At 39.8% G+C, this 16830-nt stretch overlaps 1 protein-coding gene across 1 annotated transcript in view; it reads left to right on the top strand.

The window, feature by feature from the left end:
• hhip (hedgehog interacting protein) overlaps positions 1 to 16830 on the top strand; it is a 38616-nt gene that overhangs the window by 13200 nt on the left and 8586 nt on the right. Inside the window, 9 exon segments of the mRNA XM_030148696.1 lie at positions 6554 to 6705; positions 8194 to 8215; positions 8217 to 8368; positions 8487 to 8493; positions 8495 to 8631; positions 10191 to 10309; positions 11306 to 11429; positions 12578 to 12723; positions 13852 to 13933. Coding sequence (XP_030004556.1) covers positions 6554 to 6705; positions 8194 to 8215; positions 8217 to 8368; positions 8487 to 8493; positions 8495 to 8631; positions 10191 to 10309; positions 11306 to 11429; positions 12578 to 12723; positions 13852 to 13933 — 941 coding nt within the window.

The raw sequence follows: 16830 nt of genomic DNA on the forward strand, positions 1-16830 counted from the left end.
TGAAGCTGAAACTGAAGCACCGTGGTACTGTTTATCTTTCAAATGTTCATTGTGGTCAGTTTAAGATGCTGCAGCTCTTTCGTAATTCACAGTTTGAGTTATTGTTCGTTCAGTATTAATTTGCAGTCTTGCAAATACAAGCTGGACTGACTGTTCATATCTTGACCAAGGAAAATAAAATTCTCACTTCTGTCTCTGTAATAATACACATTATATTACCTAAATGTCATCTAAAATTAACATTTCTTTGCAACATAGTATAGCAAACTATTACATGATTAAAAACAAATTAATTGTAGCTACAAAAAAAAAGTTTCCGTTTTGAATGTCTGGGGTCGCCAGAAATTTGTGATGTTAAAATGGGGTCATGTGCCAAAAAAGTCTGGGAACCACTGCATTACAGCCACCGTCTATTATTTGATATGTGTAACTGAAAAGAAACTCACAAAAAAAAAGGGTAAAAGCAAGGCAGTTTTGCACTAGTCTACCAGAACTGTGTTGCTAGAAGAACACAATATCCATATCCATACCCATATTGATAATTTGTTCCACCCCTGCTCAGTACGTCAGTATTTCTAATAGAGATCTGGATGGAATCTGCAAACCCAAGCCAAGACTACCCTGACAACATCAGTATGGCAACATCCAGGACACTAACTCATGCTTAACAAAGCTCCTCCTGAATGTGTTAAGACAATATGCATCCATTATACAGGCTTACTATTATTCTCAATGAAAGGAAAATGAACTCTGTTACATGACTAAAGCACCTCCTTCAGCCAAAAGCGTTACACATAAATCATTCTTCAGTGTCAAGTTTATTTAAACTCTTAATCACAGCAAAGAGGCTTCTTTTCAGATAGCGACAATGTCTCGAACTGTACATCTTTAGAAAACACACTCAGAGTAGCCTGTGTGATACTGGCAGTGAATGATATAAATGAAGACATCTGTGTGCAACAACACGAAGCTGACACTCCACTGACATGTATTAGCCTGTGTAACAGAGGCGAGGGGGCCTGCAATGAAATATTTCACTGTTAGAACAAATAAGTCACAGCATGTTACTCTTTCTGTCCCTGCCTCACTGACAGCTGCTCTGCATTCTCAGCAGTCATCGGAGCCTCATATGGGCTAAAATAAGTTGCATTACTCATCTTTACTATTTGCTGCCATGTGAAGCTGTAGTGGGGTCAAACTCATGTTGCTCCAACTATTAGCCTCAAATAGAAGATGAAATGGATACAATTATGGAACAAAACTGACTTTCTTATAGACACAGACTTAATCTTAGTTGGGGGGATGGTCAAAGTATTATAGTATGTGGCGGGCATGTAATAGGATTTATGTGTCAACAGGTGGAGAGGGTGCAGTGGAAGTTTGTCAGTTTGAGCCTTTTTGCACCAGAGTGAAGCAAAGAGTACACAGCTGATTTGTGTATTGTCTGTGTGTGGAAGGAGGTGGAAGTGTAGACGCCTCAGGTAGCCTGTGAGTGAAGGGCGTACACATTGTTTTGCTCCAATCAACTCATGTGGAATGTCTTTGGTGCAGGAATGCCCACAAGCCAGTGAGGATCAAAAGGCTTCTAGTAACAATGCTTGAGCCAACACATGCGTCTCTGGGCTCAAAGACAGCTGCACCGCATGAATTTGAAGTCGTAGTGTTGTGTGTCACAGCCTTTACCACTCAGAGGCAGTGAGTATATCCATTTGATTCACCATGAGATGTGAGATAACAACCACTCCTTATCCCTACGCTTAACTTTCCCAGCTTTCTATGGAATAATGCCAGGACTCTGACAGTGCCAAAGCCAGAACCCAAGAGAACAGAATTGGAGGGAAAAGAGGAGCGCAGAGACAGGTGTTTGTGAAAAATGAAGAGATAATACCTCATGAGAGATTCAATCAGAACCCCCTGCTTGGCTGTAGAAGAATGATGGCTCATAAAAAAGACAAAGATTTTCAAGAGAAAATGGAGAGAATGTGCTCACAGCCAAGACAATGTAGTCGATTGTGCAGTCTGACAGAGGTTAAAAGATGGCACAATTGGCAACTTATTCTGCACCAATAACATCTGTTATTACAATGTTCAAATTTAAAACTGTAATATATTCAGTAGGCCTTAATTCTGTCAACTGCATCACATCCTCTATCTACTTTTATGTCTTCATCCCCTTTATATCATGTCTTGTTATCCAATGCTACATCATAATGTTTTCAAATACATCTCTACTGGCAGCAATAATATATTCTTGGTCTAGGTTAGGTTAACTCACTTTATTATCCCCCTATGGAAGTTTGGTCTCTGCATTTTACTCATTATAATCCACACAGCATCAGAGTCGTGAGGTTCTCTCTGGGTACTCCAGCTTCCTTCCACCATCCAAAGACATGCACGTAATAGGTTAATTGGTTACTCTAAATGGCCAGTAGGTGTGAATTTGGTGTTCGTCTCTGTGTCAGTCCTGGCCCTATACATGTACAGTACAGGCCAAAAGTTTGGACACACCTTCTCATTCTTCGCATTTTCTTTATTTTCATGACTATTTACATTGTAGATTCTCACTGAAGGCATCAAAACTATGAATGAACACATGTGGAATTATGTACCTAACAAAAAAGTGTGAAATAACTGAAAACATCTCTTATATTCTAGTTTCTTCAAAGTAGCCACCCTTAGCTCTGATGACTGCCTTGCACACCCTTGGCATTCTCTTGATGAGCATCAAGAGGTAGTCACCTGAAATGGTTTTCACTTCATAGCTGTGCCTTGTCAGGGTTACTTAGTGGAATTTCTTGCCTTATTGATGGGGTTGGGACCATCAGTTGTGTTGTGCAGAAGTCAGGTTGATGCACAGCTGACAGCCCTATTGGACAACTGTTAGAATGCATATTATGGCGAGAACCAATCAGCTAAGTAAAGACAAACGAGTGGCCATCATTACTTTAAGAAATGAAGGTCAGTCAGTCTAGAAAATTTCAAAAACTTTGAATGTGTCCCCAAGTGCAGTCGCAAAAACCATCAAGCGCTCCAACGAAACTGGCTCACATGAGGACCGCCCCAGGAAAGGAAGACCAAGAGTCACCTCTGATGCTGAAGATAAGTTCATCTGAGTCACCAGCCTCAGAAATCGCAAATTAACAGCAGCTCAGATTAGAGACCAGATGAATACCACACAGAGCTCTAGCAGCAGACACATCTCTACAACAACTGTTAAGAGGAGACTGCGTGAATCAGGCCTTCATGGTCAAATAGCTGCTAGGAAACCACTGCTCAAGAGAGGCAACAAACAGAAGAGATTTATTTGGGCCAAGAAACCCAAGGAATGGACATTAGACCAGTGGAAATCTGTGCTTTGGTCTGATGAGTCCAAATTTCAGATCTTTGGATCCAACCGCCATGTCTTTGTGCGACGCAGAAAAGGTGAACGGATGGATGCTACATGCCTGGTTCCCACCGTGAAGCATGGAGGGGGAGGTGTGATGGTGTGGGGGTGCTTTGCTGGTGACGCTGTTGGGGATTTATTCAAGATTTAAGGCAACCTGAATCAGCATGGCTACCACAGCATCCTGAAGTGACATGCCATTCCATCCGGTTTGCGTTTTAGTTGGACCATCATTTATGTTTCAACAGGACAATGACCCCAAACACACCTCCAGGCTGTGTGAGGGATATTTGACCAAGAAGGAGAGTGATGGAGTGCTGCGCCAGATGACCTGGCCTCCACAGTCACCGGACCTGAACCCAATCGAGATGGTTTGGGGTGAGCTGGACCGCAGAGTGAAGGTAAAAGGGCCAACAAGTGCTAAGCATCTCTGGGAACTTCTTCAAGACTGTTAGGAAACCATTTCAGGTGACTACCTCTTGATGCTCATCAAGAGAATGCCAAGAGTGTGCAAAACAGTCATCAAAGCTAAGGGTGGCTACTTTGAAGAAACTAGAATATAAGAGATGTTTTCAGTTATTTCACACTTTTTTGTTAAGTACATAATTCCACATGTGTTCATTCATAATTTTGATGCCTTCAGTGAAAATCTACAATGTAAATAGTCATGAAAATAAAGAAAATGCAAAGACTGAGAAGGTGTGTCCAAACTTTTGGCCTGTACTGTATGTCAGAACTGGTGACACGTTCAGGGTGTACCCTGTCTTCGCCCAGTGCTGGGATTGGCTCCAGCAACCCTCTCGACGTCAAAGCAGTTCAAAAGATGAATGAGTACACACAGAACCTAGCATCTTAGGAGCACCTAGCTGCCATCAGGGACCAATTCCAGATCTTCATCCGTACTGTGGTTATGGAGAGAAGGAGAGTTAGCCAAAGTTAAAAAAGAGAGTTCCCTGGTTAGACTGGGAAGCAGTGAAGTAGCCATGCTACACCATTATAGTAAACAGTAAAAACATTTTGTAAGTGTTAAAGATTTACCTACTTTTTTGTCCTCATGTTGCCAGTTGAGTAAACTGTATAAATATGCAGCGTATGAAGCAGTAAATGAATGACATGTGGTATACGTTGACAGAAAGCAGAACAAAACCTCTTAATTTCAAATGGCAGCTTTTCAATCTACAATGGAAGCTAAGCCCTGAAAAAGCTGTCATCATATGGAACCTGCAGTTTATACATTCTCCAAATGTGCTTATTTGTACAATGTATTTGTTTTTGAGCCATGCCAAGTATATCTTACCTACTGCAGCTCTGGCAGGTGTTTCTCCATGATCAATGCTCAGGAAGTACAGGTTGGCACTTTGTCTTCATTTAATCAAGGTGTCTCCTCAGATTGGCTCTGCAGTGAAAGGCTTTCTTGTGGAGTGTTTGTTTCTTATGGCTCTGGTGCCAGCTCTGCCTGCTGCTGAGGGAGCTAGTCATTAACTAGAGAGCTAATATTTCAGACCATTTAACCACTGTGTATCTTGGTGGTCTCCCTTTGGCTCCGGATCTAGGCCTCTTCGGAATTGTGGTCTTTGACCCACTCCCTACGGTGAGTTTATTTTAGGGATATGGGTCACTGCATCCCCAAATCCCAACATATGGATCGAGCGTTTCAAGAAGAGCTTGAGAATTTTCTTCCCAAGATGAAACTTTTTGACATTCTTTGGCAAAGAAAGTGCAGTCAGTCACCTTTGCTCCGACTAACATCCAGCTGTACAGTGCACTGCATCCCTCCCACATAACTCCTTTTCTCCCTTTTTATTTGACTACAGTGATCTGACATTTAGTAGTACTCGTACATTTTTTGTAAAGGAACTTTGCCTTTCTTGGTGGAGATTTATTTGTCAGCTTTCACAACATTTCACTTTATATTCAGATTGATAGAACCCCAGTGGATTATCATGTGGGTCTCTGTTGTTGCTCATTGGTACTGGTCATGTACATTTCCTTTGCACAGAGTCATCTCTTTTGCATTCACATGTGGTCATTGCTGTGGTTTGACTGGCCCTAACGTAGTGCAACACAACTAAAGATCCAGTACACACCATTTTATGATGTGTGTTGCTTGGCCTGTGGCATCGCTACACCTATCCAGAACCCACCACTTTCCTCTCTTTATGATGTGCCACCGTTTTTAGTGTTCGAAAAAGAAACGAGAATAAAGAAGGGTTTGAGGAATAAAATCACTAAAGGACACCTTTATATACATTTCTTCACAACCTAAGCCCCGCATTCTGCTAAATTCCTTTTGTCAAGAAGAAATAGTGAAAGAGAAAGGGGGCCGACCTGGCTATAGATGATTATTACAGCTAACTAGGACGGGAGGGACCACCAGCGTAGTGACAACTGAGGTAGCTGTGCCTCCGGTTGAGACCAAGGTTTACATATTACACAAGCAATTTAGTGTTTTTCTAAACATGTTGCCAAGAACAGTGGGAGTTGGCAGCTCCTTCCTTGTTTAGGTTTTCTTTTTTCCTCTTTACTCTGCTCTTTCCTCCCTCCCCCTCTCCTCCCAGCCTTGAATTTTGCATGGTTTTGTGTAAACCAAGAGCGAGGGGACAGAGGGAGCAAAAAGCACGGACTAAAGCACTCTGCACTTTTTGTGCTCTCTATGAACGTGAGTGAGCTAATAAAATTCTTTCAGCCACTCAGCGTTAGCTTCACGGATATCCCCTGAAGATTCACACACACAAATCCTGCACCAATGAGGGCCACCTGGAGGGCCTCTGCGTCACAGGGGCACCCCGACCCCAAGGACAAGCGCACATAACCGGCTTCCTAAGCAGGCTGGGTAAAGGGGGATTGTAGAGGAGGTGCAGCTCTATCCAGAGTCAAATGCTTAATAATGCTTGCTAATGGTATATTTAGGGAGGTTGGTGAAGGTGTGAGTGAAACAGGCAAGGCTTGAGAAAAAGAGAGAATAGGAGAATAGCAAGGGTATGAAAGGGAATTTAATGGATAAATAAGAAAGGGGGATTAGAGAAGTTGAAGAATTTAAAAGTAGGGGGTGATGGGTGTGGATGTTGTGGTCTTGATGTGGTGATGATGAAGATGACTGAGGGGGTAGCTGAGCAGGGACTTTATTAACTTTCCTAACAACCTTTGGTGTTTCTCATTCGACTGCAGGGTGGAGATGAAAGGGGCCTGCTTAGCCTGGTATTCCACCCCAATTACAAGAAGAATGGCAAGCTCTACGTGTCCTATACCACCAACCAGGAGCGCTGGGCCATCGGACCACACGACCACATTCTCCGTGTGGTGGAATACACTGTTTCGAGGTATAAGGAAATGTGTGCATAAAATCTTCTCTTAATGTAGACTCTACACTGCAAACAACACATGTTCAAAATAGAGGCTGTACAGCTAAACAATATAACATTCACGAAGTATTACCATAGCTGCAATAAAAGCATTGACACAGCCACCGCTCAGGATCTGCTCTTCTGCCCCGTTCACTGTATATTTGGAAGTGGGTCCATATTTAGTTGAACTGGGAAAGCATGAGGGGGCAATGGTTGAAATCTGCAACTTAATGCTAAAACCACCTCTAATTTACTGAAGCTTTACCACACTGCTGACGAGGAAAAGTAGGTTAAACAACCACAACCACAGCTGCTTAGTTAACTCGAACTGTTTGTGTTTGATAACAGTAAATTAAAAAGAAGCTAACACTAACGTGTAAATGCCAACATTATCTATTTTAGCTAAGTGATGCTAACATGTCTGCCCAGAAAAGAAAATAAATTTTATTCAATAACAGAACCTACATGTCCAGCAGGCATGCAGACTTGTCAATCGAAACCCACACTCCAAATATCAGCGTTGTTACAGTAAAGTAAGGCGACTGACACATTTTCATATTATTCAAAGTCTCACAAAGACACCACAAAATTCATTTAGAATTTTGAAATGTAAATCAACGTGTGTATCGGTTGTCAATGTAATGAGTGTTCATTTGCAGCACCTGCCTTTTGCTGTTGCAGAGACTTCACACTCCTCTTTTCAACGACCTGCGATTAAGAGAACAATCTCCTGTCACGCATAGTTTAAGAGTTTTTAATTTGGCATAATCACAGTTGTATTGTTGATTTTTAAATGAGCTAATCTTAATTATTGTCTTGGAGTGCAGCCCTGGTGACTGCAATGTGGAGTCCTAATTTGAGGTGGAAGTGAGCGCATATTTAAAGGTTGTTTCAGAGGAGTAATTTTTTTCCTTTGGCAAGCTACTTTTAAAGTTGCAGGATTTTAAACACCCAATCCAAAAATAACACAGATGAAATATCTCTTGCTGATACTGTGAAGCCAAATCCTCACTTGCTGTAGAAATTGTGCAACATTTCGAAGCCTGTGTTACATCTTCAGTGATCCACCCACTGCCTCTGCAATGATGAGATAATACTTTAGATTTAGACTCAATGTCTCCAGACAGCAGATTATTTCAACTCATTAATGTTGGATTTTGTTTGTATGTCATGTCAGCATTTCTTATCCCTGCCACGGTATCATTTTACCAGTCCAATTATGCTTCAAGTAATTAGAGGAAATCTACGCATGTACGCATTTAAAGAATCATTTTTTACACTAAGTTTACAAAAAGTATATCGTGGTTTCTCCAGAGATTTCATTCAAGACACGGTCCACAGGCCAAGTGTGGGACAATCCAAAACTACTTACCCAGAACTATAATACAACTTACATTTTTGAGTGTTCATATGAAAACTATGTTACAGTAAGCAACATTTTTTCTTCTTCCTCTTTTTCTTCAGAAAAAACCCAAACCAGGTGGAACACCAGGACAGTGCGGGTGCTGATGGAAGTGGCAGAGCTGCACAGGAAACACCTAGGTGGCCAGCTGCTGTTTGGCCCCGACGGTCTGTTGCACATCATTCTGGGAGACGGCATGATCACCCTGGATGACATGGAGGAGATGGACGGACTCAGGTGAGCTCAGAAATCAAAGCATGACAGTGTATAGAAAACTGAGTGCTGTTATTGCCCTGAACTGAATACACTTCTAGCCCCTACCGTAGTGAAGGTGTTTTTGTGTGTTTGAATGCAGTGATTTCCACAGGGTCTGTCCTAAGGGTAGATGTGGACACAGACTGCTGTTCATCACCTTATTCAATACCGCTGAACAACCCCTACTTCAACAGCACCAACCAGCCACCTGAAATTTTTGCTCATGGATTACATGACCCAGGCAGGTGAGTGAAATATTTGATGAGATTTGGCAGTGATCCATTGATGATACCTTCTAAAAAAAAAAAAAAAAAATCAAATCACCTGGGCTGGAGCAAATGCACCAGTCCAGCACAGTCTTGTACAAGCCATATAATGCAAATCTATATTTTTCATACTATTTTTGCACTTCATGAAAATATTCACACCACAAACAACAACTGTTACTACTGCTACTTCTTCTCTTTCTGCTCCTCCTCATTCCTCTTCTCTAGAAGTGGAAACAGCTGTTTGGGCATGTGAGTTAAATCTTCACTGTGACAGTTTATTTAAAAGGGGTGTTTTCATGTCCCAAACCACCTCAAGCTAATGTAAAACTTGTTTGTGAAGTTGAGGAAGGTTTTTGTCATATTGCAGCTTCTTTAGAAGGTAGCGTTCAGTGAGATGCTGTTTTAATGTGCCTGTTTTCTGGAGTGTACTGTAGCTATTTCAGGTGCTTATTAACATCATGTCAGATTCCTTATGTGTTTGTCTTTGAATATGTTTTGATCTAGTGCAGGGATGTCAAAGTCATTTTCTTCCAGGGGCCACAGTCAGTCCAATTTGATCTTAAGTGGGCCAAACCAGTAAAATAATGGCACAAAAACCTAAAAAATAATCCAATCCAGTCCAACTTTATTTGTAAAGCACTTCAAAACAACCACAGTGGACCAAAGTGCTGTACAGAAAAATACATAAAAACCAAAATAGCAAAGTAAAATACAAGAATAGATTAAAAGACATAGAGCAACTGTAAAAATAAAATAAAAAAAAAATTAAAAATAAATAAATAAATAAAAATACAGAAGAATAGATAAAACCTAAAGAAAAGAATAAAATACAAATGCAAATTGTTATATTTGGTATTGGTTTATTGCTCTTATTTGCTGTTTTTAATTGTACAGCTTTTTATGCTTTTATGTTTTAAAAATGACGACTGCAAATTTTTCTCTTTTTTGTAGCACAAAAAAAAATTACATTAAATTGAGATAATATTTACATTTACGAACTATCCATACAAAAATGATGTGAATAACCTGCAATTTTAACAATATTATGTGCCTCAACTTATCATTTATACATTTATACATTTGTGCATGCGGATCAGATCTACAAAGGCACTAAACATTAGTAACAGGCAGAATATTCTTTAGACATTTCAAGTTCATAATTGTTCAGGTTATTCACATTTTACTCTTAAAGGATAGTTTGTTAATGTAAATATTTTCATAATTTAATGTGATCTTTTCTCACACTAAAACAATGAGAAAATTTTGGCGTTGTCATTATTTATAGAGATAATGTAATAATGCGATATTATTTTACTTGAGATCACATTGGTCTGTATGAGGCCCCTGAACTGAAACAAGTTCGACACCCTTGACTGTTAATATCTTCAGTGTAATTTTTGCACTTTGCAAATTCATCCATCGTCCAGATTAGAACCTTTGGCGGGCCAGTTTTTGCCCGTGGGCTGCATGTTTGACACCCCTGATCTAGACTTTGCTTTTTCCTTTATTCACCTCTGCAATTCTTTATTGTGCAGGTGTGCGGTTGATCGACTTCAGACAGACAATGGGAGCCTCTTGTTACTCTGTACAGATGCCAGCGGTAAAAACACCACATCAGGAAGAATACTGGAGATTTCTAAGGGAAAAGATTACGGTAAATTACAGTTTCCCAGGTTACATTTACTCTTATCATCCCAATTGGCAGGAAAAAAACTCAAGGGAAGAGAAATGAGAGTCTGATGTGAAAAATATATTCCTTCCCTCTGGCTCACCCTTTGCATTCACCACTCCACATTTCTCACTGATCTTCATATCACTACATCTCACTCGCTTTATATCTATGCTTCACTAGATCGGGGTCATCATTGTGCAATACATGTTGGTACAAATGGAAAATTTGTTGTTGTTTTTTTATTGGAATTGTATCTCAAAGATATAGCATTGTTCATATTGATCCTTTGTGTGTTCCCACAAAAAATTGAGATACATACCAGTGTCAATTGACAGATAGTGAACATCAATTGTAAAAATGATGTGATCAAGACATATTGCCACTTTTAGGGTGTGGATTTTCTAACCATAACTAGTGTGGGATTTTTTCACTAGTAAGCTTTAAAGCTGTCAACAACAATAACTTTCTGCTAGGTTGTAACCAGATAATGGTTTAGCATCATTGAAAACACAGTTCAGGGGAGTTTCTCTCACTGAGAAAATAATCAGTGTCAGCAGTTCCTTGACAATGGTTAACCTACTGCTCTCACACAGACTTTGTGCTAAACTACTTTCCACTGCTTATCGTTGCTACAGTGTTGTGTCAGCCTTGATCTCTCACTCCATTACAAAACAGTGCTTCTTGTCACAGGACCACCTTTAACCTAGCTCGATTCCCGATTAACTGTAACCACTTACCCGACATTTAAATGGTTGCAATTATGAAAATTGACCGGTCAATCACTTTGGTTTAATGGACTATTGGATACATCATTTTCCTCAAATAAGCAAAACACTTTAGTTTTATTTAATGTAAAGTAAATGGGCAGATTAATATATTAATCATAACATATGTCACTGAACTGAAATTGTCTTGTGCTTATGATACATACATGCAGCAGATATATCTTTATATCTGTGTCTTTTCATATAATTACAGAAAATGAGCCTTCAGTCTATAACTTGCAGTCCAGTGGAGGAGCACCACCTGTAGGAGGCTTTATCTATAGGGGATGCCAGTCTCGAAGACTCTATGGCAGTTATGTCTTTGGAGATAAAAATGGGTAAGAGCAAAAAAACATTAGCCCTTTCTTTGACATCTTGAGTTCACTCCCTGCATATTTGATGCCGGAAAACTGAGCCCTCCTATATTTTGAACACAAATGGTGGTTTCATGCTCTGGCACAGAAATACAGTTGATTTTTCAGTTATCAGAAACATCTTCAGTCTTACTGAGACAAACATGACTCTTCCTTCTCTTCTCACACTGAAAAACATGTCCCTTGCATTGGCATGTGCCAAAGTAAACACAAAAGTCCAGCTACATGAGGGAAAACACGTTTTAAGTTACTGTCACTACTAGGCTCAGCCCATTCAGTGTAAAGTGAGATTAGGCATCCTGCCCTATGCTATTCACACTTTTCTTTGGTTTGTAATTCATCCTACTTTGCTGATGTCAAACATTGATGCTTGGGTAAACAAGGAAATAAATAGTGGGTGAGGGGGGGTGTGCTATCAGAAGTTGGCATTGCATTTAAAACAGTGTGTGGTCGGGTTAATTCTGTGCCCCATTACAAGTTTGGAGCATATTGTTGTGGCTAAGTAAGGCTCCGGCATGATGTTTGTTTTTGAAATTAAAAGCTGAGGTCTTAAATAACAACATGTGGGACTAGGGCTGGGTGCAATGACCAAAAATAAAATCTTGATTTTATCCAAACATAGAGAAGATTCACAACTGAAAACTTTTCATAATGAACTTGATTTAAAGATTTTTAATGCCTAATTGTTCAAATAACTGAACTATAATAAATAACATGCCTCTTCAGGCTTCAGTAACAGAAGCTTCAACTAATTAAAGCACAGACATCCATTATGATAATAAGTTTCAGCACTAACAGGGCAGAAAAGCCACTAAATCATCTGCTTGTTTGTTGACATTAGCATCGTATGTGCATTCTGATCATTTGATTCTCATGACTTCATCTCCAGAGATAAAGGCCAGATCAGAAGAGAGAAAAGATCTGATTATTATCCACCACACAAATTCAAGCAATAGCCAACTGGAGTCAGGAGACATCTGGAGTGATGAAAGTCACGACTCAAGAAGCTGTGACCAATTCACAATTACTGTTCCTTTTTTGTGTTACCCAAAGTGACAAAGCAAAGGTTTCTGTTACTGACTAATTCACCTTCTATATTTTTCTCCTTCTAGTAACCTGAGGATTCTTCAGAAGTCATCATTGTCAGCATCTGCAAGTGATGACCAGTGGCAGGAGAAAGCTCTGTGTCTGGGCTCAGCTGGATCCTGTGGCTCTACACTTGTTGGACATATTTTGGGTTTCGGAGAGGATGAATTGGGTCAGTGGGGCAGTGATTCCAACCCAAAACACTTAAAACTCTCCTTGTATATTATTTATCATTTTTATCTTTCTTTTCTTTGATCCATTTTGTTGTTTAGATTCACTACAATCAACACGAGTGACAAATTATTTACTCTGAGATCCTACAAAATGAGCCCTTGAACAATTCCTGACATTAAATGGATGATATAACACCAAATATGGAAAAAAATCATGGCTTGGAGTCATTGTTTTTAAAATGTGGTTAAATTTGGTTACCTGACACAATCTGTGTTCAGCAGAATGATGCATAAAGATAATTTAAACACATAACCAACAGTAAGTGGTACTCAAAACCACAGAAAAACTAATACCTCTGTTGCATATTCCCAACAGTATATGAAATATTATGTATTTCCTTCTTGATGAATTGTCATTGACGTAATTATAATATCACTGATACCCTTTTTTACCACCTACATGCCAATGTTAAGCATGCAGCCTGAGGGTCTGTAGCGTGTAGATAAGTTTGGGTGAGCTGAGGTTAGCAGAATAATACGATACAGAACAATATTACCAGTTGGACCCCCAACAAACATTTACAGAATTATTAACTGTCAGTGGCGGGGCTTCTGATTAAACTGAAAGCATGATGTGGATCACTCACCCAGCATCAGAAATGTCCGTCATGGCTCTTGCCAGGACTTGGAGTTATTATTTAAAGAGATATTTAAAGATTCCTGCATTTGATCAAGTGGTGCAAGAAGTGCAGAGGGGGAGGGAGTGTGTCCCAAACGACGGGCCCCACAGACACATGCTTACAATTTGTCCCCTTATGGAATTTTCTTGCGGGCTTGTTTCTCATTAAATTATCCGCCTGGTTCCCAGTCATGAGTATCCAATTGTCCCATTAAACTCTTTCTTAAAGTCTTTTGGCAAGTGCAGCAGAAGCTTTAGCTACATTCATTATCCTCATCTCATCATATGCTCTCTTATTGTCCTCTTGTGTGCTCATCTGTGATATTCTGTCTTCATTTTAGAATGTGGATTTCGTGGATGGCATAAAACATAATCTTTAGGACATATGCTGTGTATTAAAGGAAATTATGTTAATGGGAATTTTCCATGTGACTGTCTCTTTATTCAGGTGAAGTCTACGTACTGGCGAGCAGTAAAAGCATGGCACAGTCACACAGTGGGAGACTCTACAAACTGGTGGACCCCAAAAGGTACAATCAAAGATCTGCCGTTCTGGTCCTTTGGGGGAAGTGTTCTTTTCTTTTATATTTGTGTAAGCTATTTTCTTTGAGGCGTAGATTTTATTGGCAGGTAGTTAGATCTTGGTGTAATAGGTGTTCCCTCAGTTATTTGCACATGCTATTTGATGGGAATCTGCAAACTAGCTCATCGTCCATCCTGATTTCCCTGTGTGTTCAGTTTTATGGGGAAGCTAGGATGATATGATATATAAGAACTGACATTCATGCAACCCACTCTCATGCAAACGTGCATCTGTAGTTAATCACATTTCACAGGACTGATGTCTTTTTTACACAGTATTCTGTTTAAGCTTTTTTTATTTAGACACACACTCATCCCCTCACACATTTGATACACCTATACCAATGGCCCACTGTACCAGCTATATGTAAGATATGGTGTGAAGTCAAGCCAAATTAACCCGAATATTGTTCCAGAAAGTGATGTTTACATCCTATGTGGCCAATTATTGCCACACACTAGTGTTTATTACTGTATTGTCTTTTGTGTGAATTGGTCTTTGAACACTATAGCGACCGATGGCTGAAAATAGCCAATATTAATCAATACATAAAACATAAAGGTACATAAACTAGGACAAAGCATCATGATTTGGTAAGTTACAGTCTTAATCTAAAGCTAGTGAAAAATAATGAGTGAAACAAAGGACAGAGTAACGACAGTACCTTATTACTGATTAGGTTGTAACATTATAACACTTAGTAACAGCCTACTCTGGCAACATGTAGTAAACTAGTTAATCAGGAAGTGTTCTAATGCAATATACAGGTATTTGCTTGCAATGCAATATTGCGAAGGTCTAATGTGTCAGATTTGGTCAAGTTGCCAGCTTTGCTGAGCTCATAATATCATGTAATGCTATGCTGATGTTAGTTTGTGTACTGTATCAGGTATTTGATTGTGTAATCTATCATGGAGAATGTGTTGCTGATGCAAAACAGCTGCAGTAATCTGCTTTCAATCAGCTATTATTTTAGACTTCACACACGAAGGGTGAGGTATAAGATTTGAGTTTTACCTGATACCTGTGGTGGAACTATTTAAGTGAGTGCAATCCTTCCTACAATAGTAGACATAAAAAAATATGTATAATGTAACCTTAATGCCTTTTTAACGGGTCACAGTATCACTTATCTTAACAGGTATGAGCCTAGTATTTGAAAATGTTAATGTAAATAAGTGGCAGCAGCACCACTGACTTGCTTGCTGTGTCCACCTTGAGAAGTTAAGTGTATTACTTACTTTCACAACATTTGACGGTAGGATTTAATCAGCTGAGAGTGTGAAAACACATGCGGCACCTGTCGTCAGGTTAATTGGCCTGCACTCATTTTATTACACCACATGTACGAATATTCATACACATACATATTCGATAGCAAACATTTTATTTGTCACAATGTTGACGATGTTCAATAACACTTCAACACACACACATCCACTTTACCTCGGGTGGTGCAATGCACTCTAGGCCTTAATTGGCTGATCTTAAACGACTGGAATGTGTGGGGAACATGCGCTTGAGTGCATTTTCATATTTCAAAAGTGTGTGTCTTTGTGTCATAATCCTTACCATATGCATCACAGTATTAGAAATCATTGTGATAGTGATGAATCTATAAACTGTTTGTGCAAAACCAAGTACATGTGAAGAACAGTCATCACTCAGGGAAAAATACGCACATAGGCAATGAATTTATTCTACACGGTACAAAAAGGATGTATTGCTCTTGTGCCTGATATATTGATATGGAAACAAAGAACTCACTGCAGACAATCAGCCTATGTCAGCAGTTTTAAAGAAAGTATGAAAAAGTGCAGTTATGCACAGCTAAGATTTGCTTGGGTTTTCAGTCTGTCATGTTCAACTTCAAACTTGCTGAATGTTCATACAATGACTTGAATGAATAACGTTACTTTGGCCTGTGTAAGATTTGATTAATACAGACAGATAAAGTAAAAGAAACGGACTCACAGAAAACTTGCATGCCTGAGGACTGTAATAGAAACATATCCACAGCTGATTATTCCTGGGTGACGACAGTGCCACCCAGGCATTAGCACAATTAATTACACCACAGATGTTGCAAAGGGGCCCTGGTGACTTGCACCACCATATTTATGTTTTCTGGCATGGTTGCTGGACGCATTTCTCCCAAAGAACAATTCTTTCCATCATCAACTGGACTTGTTTAGTCTGTGTGGACCCTGTGGTGTTTGAGTCCTGACTCCTAATACACTTTGGCTTCATTATTAGGATCTTGTTACAGGGAGGGTGGAGAGCGGGTGACAGGGGGAGTAAATGGGGTAGCTAACGTGTCTGACCTCAGCACGTTATCAAGTCTGGTGGTCCTCCCCTTCCATACTGCTGCGACATCTGGATCCTTAAGCTCTCTCAGAAAGAGGTTTGTTTTAGAATATGGTGGTTTTTGTGGTCGGGTATAGCACTGTGTTTTGATCAACTGTGTGTTTGGGAACATAGAGAGAGAAAAGAGGAACTGTTAGGGAGAGCAGTAAAGGCTTACAGGGAAACATCAGCTATAAAATCCCTCAGCAGTGTTTGTGTAAACATGTCCTGGCCAGATGACTTCATTTCTAGGTATTTGTTTGTCAGTTGGAGTACCCCTCCAATAATAAATAGGCCACCATGCATTTTGTAACATGCTGAATGTGTGTGGTGCCTGTGTGTATGTGAGAGAAAGAACAAGAGTGAGAGCAAGACTGGGCCTGTTTGTGGTATAGCAGTGGGAGAGAAATGTTTCCAGTCATATTTCTCCATATGATGACCATGAAATGGTCAATGTTTGGCCATATATTCTCCTAACCATATATTATTTTAAAATGT

Source organism: Sphaeramia orbicularis, chromosome 1, assembly GCF_902148855.1.
Source record: "Sphaeramia orbicularis chromosome 1, fSphaOr1.1, whole genome shotgun sequence".
Classification (NCBI taxonomy): Eukaryota; Metazoa; Chordata; class Actinopteri; order Kurtiformes; family Apogonidae; genus Sphaeramia; species Sphaeramia orbicularis.